The sequence below is a fragment of the Apteryx rowi genome, unplaced genomic scaffold, assembly GCF_003343035.1.
Source record: "Apteryx rowi isolate R43461 unplaced genomic scaffold, aptRow1 scaffold_428, whole genome shotgun sequence".
Classification (NCBI taxonomy): domain Eukaryota; kingdom Metazoa; phylum Chordata; class Aves; order Apterygiformes; family Apterygidae; genus Apteryx; species Apteryx rowi.
In genome coordinates, this window is record NW_020450681.1 from 344,637 (window position 1) to 355,063 (window position 10,427).

Here is a 10,427-nt window from a genome sequence, read left to right on the forward strand (position 1 = left end):
CGCGGGGCATGCCGGGACTGGTAGTCTTCGTGGGCTGGACGGGTCCGGGTTGTGCCGGGGCCGGGACTACAACTCCCATGAGCCTTTGGAAGCACCCTGGGGGCGGGGCTCCGGTGGCGGGTGCCTGAGGCGGGGGCGTTCACACAGGGCAGGTGTGCGGGCAGGAATCTGCCTCCGCTGTGGCGGAGAGCTTCGTCCTGGGGCGCCGTCCGTCTCCTCGCATGTAYACCGCGGGCCGGCGGTGCCTGTGCCCCCATGCGCTTCCTGCCCGAGGGGGCGGGCCGAGCTGAATAACAGCGGCACCGATTGGCTGAGGGAGGAGACCCGCTTCCTACCAGCCAATAGGCGGGCGCGACACTGCGCAGTGCCTGAAGCCCAGCAGAGGGTGAGTGGGTGAGGGCGCCGGTTGGCGGATGGAGGGGCTTCGCCCGCTCCGGGCCTGCGGGACGGGCGGCCTGGCCGGGCCCGGTGCAGCCGGCGGTTGCTGAGCTCCCTCCCCGGGGCTCCCCCTCCCTCGGTGCTGCCGGTTCCCGCTTGGGGCGCTCCGGGCCTCCCAGCACCATCGTGCCCGGTGCCCCCGGTTGCTGCCCGGCCGCGGCCTGAGCAGGCCCCGCAGCGGGGACGAGCCGGCACCGGGGCTCTGCCGGGCTGGGGCTGAGCTGGGCGAGGGCTCCCGCGGGGCCGGACTAGCTGGGCGCAGGGGRAAGCCGTGTCCGGAGAAACGACACCCTCAGCCCCAGCTGAACGCCCCGGGGATTTATTTGTGTGGTGGTTGTCACCGAGGTAATAATAATTTTTTCCCACCCCTTTGTAACCGCAGGCTCCTCGAACCGTGCGCCAGGTCTGTCAGGACGCCGCGTCCCGGGACAGCGGGATAACGGGGTAACGCCTCGCCCAAGGGTGGCGTGCGGCTCAGCAGAGCACCCGTGGGGCCTCTCGGCGCCCTGCGGCAGAGGGCAATGCCCGGCGCTCCGGCGGTGCAGCGCTAAATACCTCCTGGCTTGCGGCAGGCGCCTTGCGCCCCGCTTTAAGCTGGAGAAGTCAAACCGCAGCGACGCCTCGTCCCCAAAACCCCGCTTCCTTGGGGTATCGAGGTACACGTGCGTCAGCTCTCTCAGGGCACCGTTACTTACGGTAGCTGTAACTCGTTAAGCTTTGCGTTGCTCTGGCTAGCTTCTGCGGCTGCGTTTTTGACTTCCCGCGCGCTTGTTTTAGTCGGCACGGGCCAAAAATATCCCAAACTGGTGTATTTGGGGGGAAAAAAAACCATGGTTCTGGCGCCTGCCTGTAACATCTGCTGGAATGGGATGGCCTCCCAACCCACGTGTACAGTTCAAACCCAAGCTTATTAAATATTTATACCTCGTACCGTGGATCTTATAGCTGCATAGTCTCTTTCTGCAACAGTAAAAGGGTTTTCAAGCCCCATCTGGTTATGTTTTTCTAAACCAACCCTTCAAACTGCTCTTTTAACACTTCAGTAACCTTGCAGCAGAGGCCTGCCTGTATAGGTATGTAGGGGAGAGACAGAAATAGCAGGTTTTTTGGGGTCAAATGCCAGCGAAGACTAGAGGCCAAAATGTARGGGTTACTGCGGTTACGCAGACTATATTTATCCTTCGCAGGCAGGGGAGAGATCTTTTTTTTTTWAAAAAAAAATGCAAGCGGAGCCTCCACCCCTGCACGGCTGTGCACCGAGGGCCTGATTCTCTCATTCTTTGCTCTGCATTAGCCACGTAGGCTGTTTCAGTGGGAGTGTGACCCTCTTGTTGTCACACCGAGCCCGCTGTCACACGGGGAGAGGCTCCCCGTGGGGACTGGGTCCTCGCTTGGCAACGAAGCTTTGGATTTACGTCAGCCTCTCGCGAGGCGCTCGTGTTTATTGTAGCTGCCCTTTCTGATTCCCTTCGAATTCCCCCTTGCTGCTGCTGGCGTTTAACCCTATCCGTTTGCCTGGATTCTTGGAAGGGAAGAGTGCACGGTATTGCTGCGCGCTGGCGTTGGCTCTCTAGCCACGGAATAAAGTCGATATGTGACRCCCTGCTGCTGGCAGGTGCTGCTGGCTCTCCCTTGCCTTTACTCCAACTCCCGGTTTCTCCCTCTGCTAAACTGCCTTTGGCTGCCACGGATCCTATCCAGCCCCATCCTGGCCCCCGCACCGTGCGCCTAGGTCCTGTTTGTAGGACCAAGATGTGACAAAGGTGCCTTTTCTTCCAGCAAAAATGAGAAGAAGCAGGAAGCGGTGCTGCCTTTTTGTAGATGATCCACCCGTTTTTCACCCCTGGCAGTCCTCCAAGCTCACGTTCCTGACCGCTGCCACTGGGTGCAAATGGGCAAGGTCCAAACAGCCGCATGCCACCGTGTCGGCGGCAGGTACCTGGTTCCCCTAAGTGTGGAGTTTTCGGAGCTGGTGTCCGTCTGTTTTCGGCTGAGGTGTCCGGGGAGAGGTGTGACGCAGGAACTGTCTTAGGCAGAGAGATGGCTACCAAGAAGGTCAGGATCTGGAGCACGTGGTTCACCAGGAGAGGCTGCAGAAGCTGGGTTCCCTTAGCGGGACCAAGAGGAGCCTTAAGGGTCTCTTAACAGCAGCCTGTGACTTCTTGAAGGGTGGTTAAAGATGACAGAGCCAATTTCTTCTCAGAGGCACCAGATGATATAGCAAGGGGCAACTGCCACCAGCTGGGGCTTGGGAGGTTCGGGTTGAGCACGAGGAGACCCTCCTTGCTCAGCAGGGTGCTGCAGCCCTGAGCCGGGTGCTGCAGCCCTGAGCCAGGTGCCCAGTGAGGTGGGAAGCCTCCATCCTTGGGGTTCTCCAGGATTTGGCTTCACAAAGCCCCAGCTGCCCTGGGCTGGTGCTGGGGAGGGTCCTGGCTCCTGCTCCGGGGRGGTTGGAGTGGGGACACTGGGGTCCCTTCCCAACACTGCCACGATTGTGTGAAGCATGGTGCTACAGGAGCCCTGGGTTTCTGGGGCAGATGCCACCTTGCTCGCGGGAGGCCCYGCTTCTTTCTAGAGCTGCTGGCGTGTCGGTGAGGCTTCCAGCAAAAGGGCACGAGCGGGGTTCGGAGGGTCGTGTGGTCCGAATCGAGATGCGGGAGGTCACCCAGCGAGCTGGGGCCTCAGCGCAGAAACGGTGGGAGAAATTCTCTGCTCTGGCTTCGGCAGATGGTTACAGGTTCCCTCCCAGCCTCAAAGCTGTCAGCGAGCGCAGCCTTCTCGCATTTAATGYGCCGTTAATGCCATCCTTGTGAGCTGACAGACACGAGCCTGCTGCATAGAGACGCAATTCCTTCCTTCCTTCCTTCATGCCGTCCACGTAGCGCGTGCTGTTGGTGACAGCGTTGGCTTCCAGGTAGAGCAGGGATGTGACTTACTCACTGGCTTCTGCGGTTTGCATCCCGATTATGTCGGAGGTAGCTTCTCTCCCGTGACACCCCATCTGTTGAGCTCGAGCAGGGCTATCGCTACCAGTCCTCAGGTTTCGTGGTCTGGGCTGAGATGTTGCGCGAGTTCTTCCCATTTGTCACTGATTCTGGGTCGCCCGTGACAACCCTGCCAGATATCTCAAGTGCCCTCTAATTGAGGATGCTGTACGTGAGACCGCGGCTCGATCCGTGCAAATGCTAAACGGGAGCGATTCCAGCGAGTCGCGCGGAGCTGCAGGGAACCTGCCTGAGGAATTTACAATTGGCTCAAGTCGCGCATCCAGAATCAGCGGGGTCTAGGGGAGCCCGGCTTAACCTGCCTCAGTGCTTCAGGCTGTGAAATAGGGGTATCTGCTCAGGGTGGGGTCAACGTTTTAATAATGCCTTGATCGCTCCCTGAAAACGTATGAATATGAAGCGCGAGCGGCTTCGAGTGAAGTTGCCCGTTTGGGATAAATATTTTGTGCGTGCAGCATGAATGAACCAGCTCCATTCTGGTGCGTTTTTCAGCTCTTTCTTTCTGTTTCAGAGCACAATGTTCCTGGTCGGACTTTCGGGTGGAATCGCGTCGGGGAAGAGCACGGTTGTGGCCGTATTCCGGGAACTGGGCTGTGCCGTGATTGATGCCGATGTTATTGCCAGGGAAGGTTAGTTCYGCGTAGCTGATCTTTCTCCCTTAGGTTCCCCTGACGACTGCGGTTGATGTTTGGTGAAGCGCAGACGGCAGAGGGTGCTCTGGGTACGTTAGATAACCGTTTCCCTCCGCTTCCCCGGTCCACGAGGACGTGTGGAGCAGCTGTCTTGGGGGATTAGAGCGAGGATATATTTTTAATTAAAAAAAAAACAAAACGCATCCTAACAACAAACACAATGGAGCGATCTCGGATCTCCCCCCCGGTTTCTCTCTCCTGCAGTGCAGTGCAGTCAGCGCTTCTCAGCTTCGAAAGCCAACCCTTTGCAAAGGAACTGCACTTCTCCGTAAAGCATGTTCCCTCTGCTCATTTGACTCCTTCCTTCATCCCCAGGGCACCCGACTTGTAACACGGTTATGTTACRTGCTGTCCCTAAAACACAGTAAGAAAATTTTCCTCCGTGGTGGATGTTACTCCTTTGTTAATACTGGGAGATTGGTCCACAAAATCATTTATGTCTTAATGTGCTGCAACGAAGAGCCCAGAACTTGTGTTAAAGCTAGAGACATCTCCGATCAGGGAATTTGGGCTGCAGCACGCCTGCAGCTTGCTACTCTTGAAATGCGCTCTCCTTGCTACGGAAGGGACCTAGAAATCCAGGTTTGTTGCATCGGTGGGAGTAGAGGAGTCTCTGTCCTCCTCGGTTGTGCGTGTGACGCGGGTTGAGACCGTTAATCCCACCGCACCATTAGGATAACGGGGAGAGCAGTGCTCGCTTCAGTAAAACCTGGTGGTTTTGTACACCAAAGGTTTCGGGCCTGCAGTTGAGGAACGGTGCAGACTTGACTGTCACTTGCCTGTGTCATGTTGAAGTGCCCGTGTTCTTCTGTTTGTTGAAGAACTTACCTTGTAGCCCCTCAAAGCTGTGATGCTCTTACATTTTTATTGCACTGTAATTCCCCTTGAGGCGCGGAAAATTTGCTAGAGGTGCTGAAAGCCCTCAGAGACGATAGGAAAAYGCTACAGAACACTAAGTGTGGGTTTCCTACCAAACAATTCATTTTTCTCCAATTCCTTTTTCATATGTGTGTGTTTGCTACATAGATTTCACCCATACTGAAATGTCAATGTGAAATTCCAATGGAGAAAGGAATGGGTCTTAAAGACTTTTATTAAGCTGCCCTGAGGCTACAACCCATGGCAAAGTTCCTGGATTTGGAGAGAAAATTATATATGCTCTGTCTTTCTCTGTGGTTAGCCCCAGCTTGATCTTAATTATGTTTTTATTATTGCATCCTTTTTGTTGGTAATTTTGATGTCTCTCAAATTATATTCTCATGCAATGTCAGAGTCCCTGCAAACAGCTGTTGGGAATTGACCTCTTAGAAGGCTTTTGTGTTCGTTCCCATCAAGAATTTGGCGACTAACGTTAACAACAGTAAAATTAACAGCCAGGGCCAACCGCTAACTCATGGTAGCCGGGCTGTATTCACCCAGTGCTAAAGTTTTCAGCTAAAATAACCCTAATGTTTCTCCCCTTCTCCTCTTTAAGAGCTCCCTGCTCAAATCTTTGCCCTGCACAGAGWAGGAACAGGCTCAGTCCTGTTTCTGCCCGTGCCTTAACTGGTAGTCGTCAGCAAGTCCTTTCACCCRACCTGCTGACTTCTAACCCGGGGTGGCGGCACGCTCTTAGGAGGGTTGTGGTGCTGAATTAATGACTGCGGGATGCTTCGATCTCTCGTGTGTCAGCCTGCAAAGGGACCTTGGTCTGCGAGTTTTGCAAACTCGTTCCTGCAAGCGCTGATGCCGGGTGTCTGCTGGGTTGCGGCACTGAGACGCCCCAGTCTTGGTTCAGCGTGTGCTGGCAGACAGATGTGTTCTCTGCCGAGAAGAATAAACTCGGTTATTTAATGAGCAAAACTCATTTGAGGCCAACTGCTGATGCAAACACTGACTGTGCTGTAGAATTGGCTCTAACCACCGGCTGTTTAATGTTATCAGTGGTGCAGCCCCACTTCAAGGCCTATCAGCAGATAGTGCAGTACTTTGGCACCGAGATCCTCTTGGAGAGCGGAGAGATAAATCGCAAGGCTCTAGGAAACATTATCTTCTCCCACCCGGAGAAACGGCAGCTGCTGAACTCCATCACCCACCCCGAGATCCAGAAGGAGATGCTGAAACAGATCTTGAAATACTTTGTGCTAGGTAAGAGACCAAGCAATTCCGGCACGCCGGGACTCACAGCCGCACGACGGTCGTCTCCGCTCACGCCRGCTTTGGTTTTAAAGCGGGGAGAGGGATGGGGAGGGAGAAAGGGAGCGGATGTTGAGYGACGGCCTTTGTGCTCTGCCGCCGGTGGCCTTTAGCATCGGCCGTTGGAGGATTCATTGCTGCCCTTCCTGCCTTTCATTGCTGCCCTTCACGTTCTTCTTCTAYGGCTTAAGGTACGGCTGTAGGGCCTGAGAAAAGCCTTGCGAGGCCTCTTCTGAGATTGCTCGCTGGATAATGTCRTACCTTCTGAAACGGCCAAATATTATTCCCTGCCCCCAACCTCTCTGGGCTTCGGTGAAAGCTGCAAAGCGCTTTTCGACTTGATAAGGTGAGAAATGGGCTGACAGCTGTGGTTTCCAAAGTCCCGCTTTTTCCCCTGATAAATATAACAAATACAGCTGTCAAACTTGGTCTAATCAAATGCCAGATAAGATCACCAGCTGTTTCGGAGGTCTCCGTGTAGACAGAAGGATGTCTTAATAGAGCCAGTCTAGTTGGTGGAGCTTATCAAAGCTGAGCTGTGTGACAGCTGAATAGCCCTACGCCGGGGCACCGGAGCAGCCGTGATCTCCCGAGGGGGKTGAGGAGGAGGAGGAGAAAGAGCGAAGGAGGCAACACGCAGGAAAACCGGCAGCCAAAGAGCTGTGGAGTTTTGAACCCGGGCTGTGAAGTCGGAAGGGAAGCGCTGTCCTGTCCTTGGCGAGAGCGCCAGCGTCCTCTCTGCCGCCTGATTTGTCCTCATTAGTCTGGTTTTAATGATTTGGGATAGCTGAAAGTCRTCTCTAAGGGCTTGGCTATGTAAGGAAGGCTCTATTGATCGAGCCATAGGGCAGCAAGAACTCGCTCCGGGTGGAGATGCTGGTAAAACGATGGTTTGTTGCATGATCATGTCTTCATCAAAGCTTCGATTGCCACGGCCGGATCAGTTAGGGAGCGTTAGTTTGGTTTAAAACCAAATGATATTCACACCAACAAAACTGGAGGCATCCCTGGGGCCGGGGTGCGCTGTGTCTGAGCACGCGTACCGGGGAAATGAGGTCCCCGACTTGCAGCTTTTTCCCTGCCCTCGCCGGGGTTTATCCAGCGTCTCAGAGCTGCAGTGGGAAACGTTGCCGTTCGCGGAGGGCAGAGGAGCGCAGGGACGCGGCGAGGCTGGTGGCAGCCATAGGGCCGGGGAAGATGTGTCTGGCGGTTCCAACTTCTCCTCCGCCAGCTGCTCCTCACGGTCAAGGAACTGGAGRTGGAGTTCTCCTGGTTTGTCCTACCTGGAGGCAGGCTCGGCTCTCCTCGTCATCCCTTTGCTCCTGCTGTCCCCATTGATCGTTGTGGCTCTGTTAGAGGAAGCACGGCACTTACCAACAAGGGGGGCAACCAGGTGGAAACACAAGCGAGGGGGGCTTTCATGCCCCGGGGTGCAGCGGGGAGGGATTCGGGGAGTGTGTTGGTTGGGCACGTGCTGTCCAGGGGGGGTTTAAATCAAATTTGGTGCCGTGTTTGCGAGCCTGGCGCAGGACGTGCCTCTTGCGTYGGTGGGATCCCCGTGAATTTTCAGGCCCTGGGAACGTGCCCGGAGGCACTCGCGTTTCGGTGTCGGGGCTCTGAGAGATTCGCAACGATTTGCTTCCTCTCCTTGTAAAAGTGGAACTGTTGAGCTCAAGCTTTCCAAAAAGAGAAGGCAACTAGGCTGGAAACGGAGCTGGAAAACATCAGCTCGGATCACTGTAGCCTGGCAAAGTCCTCGTCAACTGCAAGAGAGGAAAGCAAATTCTGCTGTGGGCGCCGCTCCCCTAGAGAGGCCGGCGAAGGCGATGCGACTGCTCTTGCTAGGGWTGCACGGGCGCTTTCGTTTGAGCCTCTCGTTTCGGTTCCTCATTATATTTCTGGAGCTTCACCTTTGGTCGGAGATCATCCAGGTTATTTTGTTTTTTTTTTTCCGGTGGAAACTTGGAACGGAACCATTTTCTCCCCACGAGAGGGAGGAGGACCAACGTGCTTTGCTCCTCTCTCTGGAGCAGCTGTGGTCGTGTAGCTGTTAAGCTCTCCCTGCTTGCGTTGCAGGAGCAGCTGTAGCTGCAGCGCACATGCAGAGCAAAGAATTTGGAAATCCAAATGATACATATTAATTTGGGGGGGGGGTTCACTTCCACAGGCTACCGCTACGTGATCCTCGATATCCCTCTGCTTTTCGAGACCAACAGATTGACCAAGTTTATGAAACACACGGTCCTGGTTTATTGGTAAGTGCCAYGGGAATGGTGAGATCCGGGACGTTGCAGCCTCCCGGGGCGGTTGCAGGGGGGGGGTTGTCACCTCCCTCCCTCTCCAGGGCGAATTTAGCTGCAGCCGTGGCGTGAAGCTCTTTTCATGCGCTGCCTCTTTTCTGTGAACACGAGAAGTGACACCTTCCTTTATCCTAGCTAATGAGCAGGAGGTTCCTTACCGAGGTTTCTTTGAAACCTGGCACCTTCATAAAGGGAAAATCACCGTCTTTGGGCTTCGCGCAACCCGGCCTCTGCTGGTTGAGGTTCTGGGGACTCCCAGGTCTTCTCCTTATGGGTGGTGGGAATGGCAGGAACGCTTGTGGGTGGTGGGAATGGCAGGAACGCACGGCAGGACCTGCCTGGGCAGCGGTGGTGGCCTTATCCGTGCTGCAGGGACCGGCTCGACTGATCTGAAAGGGGAGACCAGGAGAGTCCAGCGTAAGGGAAGGGTGGCCGCGCTCCACCTAAAGCGAAGAGGGGGCAGATCTTTCTCSCTCATCCCTGGCCGTTCGCCCTCGTGCTGAGGAAGGCAGGCGAAGCCCCGCACGGGACCTCCTGCCTTCCCGCGCTCCTGTCTCAGCGCCGCGTTCCTGCCCCTTGCAGCGACCCACGGACGCAGCTGTCGCGGCTGATGAAGAGGAATGGGCTGTCCCGGGCCGAAGCAGAAGCGCGCGTCGCTTCCCAGCTGCCGCTGGGTGAGAAGCGCAGATTAGCCAGTCACATCATCGACAACTCCGGGGACCGCGAGAGCACGCGCCGGCAGGTCCTGCGGCTGCACGCCCGCCTGGAGGATTCCCTGGACTATCTCTGGGCCCGGCTGGCCGTGGGCACGGCCGTGGCCGGGCTTGGAGGGCTTGCGTACTTCCTCCTCCGGCGTTTCATTTCTTAATTCACCTTTTCCTTAGAGTGTTTTTTTTTTCCTCTTGTCTGGGAAGGGTCTGGATTTCCAGGTTTGAAAAGGGCAGGGAAAGGCCGCCTGTTTTAATGAGCTTTGCCAGCTGAATGCAGACAGTAAGATGAGGCATCTCCTTGCAGACTTCCCAAGGTGAACGTGCGTTGTTTTTTTTTTTTTTCCTGCAGCACCGTCTCCCATCTACTTGCTTTAACTTCTTGCTCAGGTACTTACGGATCAGCTGCGTCTTGTGGGGCGGGATCGCTCCGGGTGCGCGGCTGCTGCCCGCGAAGGGGGTTGAAGCCCTGGGCTGATCCGTACGGCAGGACTTCAGCCCCCGCTTCAGCCCGGGGGGAGTTTAGGCACTTTAAAGTCTTCCAGGACAATCTCTTTAGCGGGGGAACACGTGGCCTCTCAAGTCCTTTTTCTGTCCCCAGGTTGGTCCCCTCCTAGCACTTGGCCCTGGCTAATCCGAGTTGAGGTGAGAGATATCCTCCTCTTTCATGGAGATTTAATGGAAAAGCCTTAAATCTGTCCGCGGGGGACAGATGATGCATCATCTCACGAGGAATAGGTGTGCGGCTGACGGCTTGCAGTCCCTCCAGCCCTGTATTYCTGCCGCTGCAGCCTAAGTAATGCCGCGATCATTACTTGTGGGTCCCCCCCCGCCAAAGGCGGGCGATGCCGTGGGTCGTTGAGGGTCCGGCACATCCGTGGTGGGGGCTGAGCCCTGGGAGCTGCCTCGGAGAAATGCATTTGCTGCTGTTTGAGGTTTTTTTTTCCCTTCAGCGGTTCCCTGGGGGAGAACGCGAGTCGGGGCGAAGCGGGTGCTGCCTCTTCGCCTTCTTTTTTTTTTTTAATAAAGTGCTAAACAGCAGACGGCTCCCTGTGGCTCTTAAATTTCCGGGCTGCCAGCGCTGCTCTTTCCTAGCCTGCTCCCAGGTTG

The 10,427-nt window shown here is 55.8% G+C and overlaps 1 protein-coding gene across 7 annotated transcripts; it reads left to right on the forward strand.

Annotated features, from left to right (window-relative positions):
- Positions 1-143: 143 nt before the first annotated feature.
- On the forward strand, positions 144-9,633 carry DCAKD (dephospho-CoA kinase domain containing). 7 transcript variants are annotated; one of them, XM_026076202.1, is made up of 6 exons: positions 144-385; positions 821-841; positions 3,955-4,072; positions 6,059-6,262; positions 8,478-8,565; positions 9,193-9,633. In XM_026076202.1, exons 3-6 carry the CDS (start codon positions 3,961-3,963, stop codon positions 9,476-9,478), a joined length of 690 nt encoding a protein of 229 aa, XP_025931987.1. In that variant the 5' UTR covers positions 144-385; positions 821-841; positions 3,955-3,960; the 3' UTR covers positions 9,479-9,633. The 7 variants fall into 7 exon arrangements, with proteins under 7 accessions (XP_025931987.1, XP_025931984.1, XP_025931982.1 ...); XM_026076199.1 differs by lacking the exon at positions 821-841; XM_026076197.1 differs by lacking the exons at positions 144-385; positions 821-841 and adding an exon at positions 650-783.
- Positions 9,634-10,427: the final 794 nt, after the last annotated feature.

What these genes read in the sequence shown, in the direction of transcription:
- DCAKD (XM_026076196.1), top strand. Translation starts at nt 2,353, where the DNA reads ATGCCACCGTGTCGGCGGCAG. An exon ending in TGCCACCGTGTCGGCGGCAG is followed by an intron (nt 2,374 to 3,954) that starts GTACCTGGTTCC and finishes TTTCTGTTTCAG; the next exon opens with AGCACAATGTTCCTGGTCGG. An exon ending in CTTGAAATACTTTGTGCTAG is followed by an intron (nt 6,263 to 8,477) that starts GTAAGAGACCAA and finishes TCACTTCCACAG; the next exon opens with GCTACCGCTACGTGATCCTC.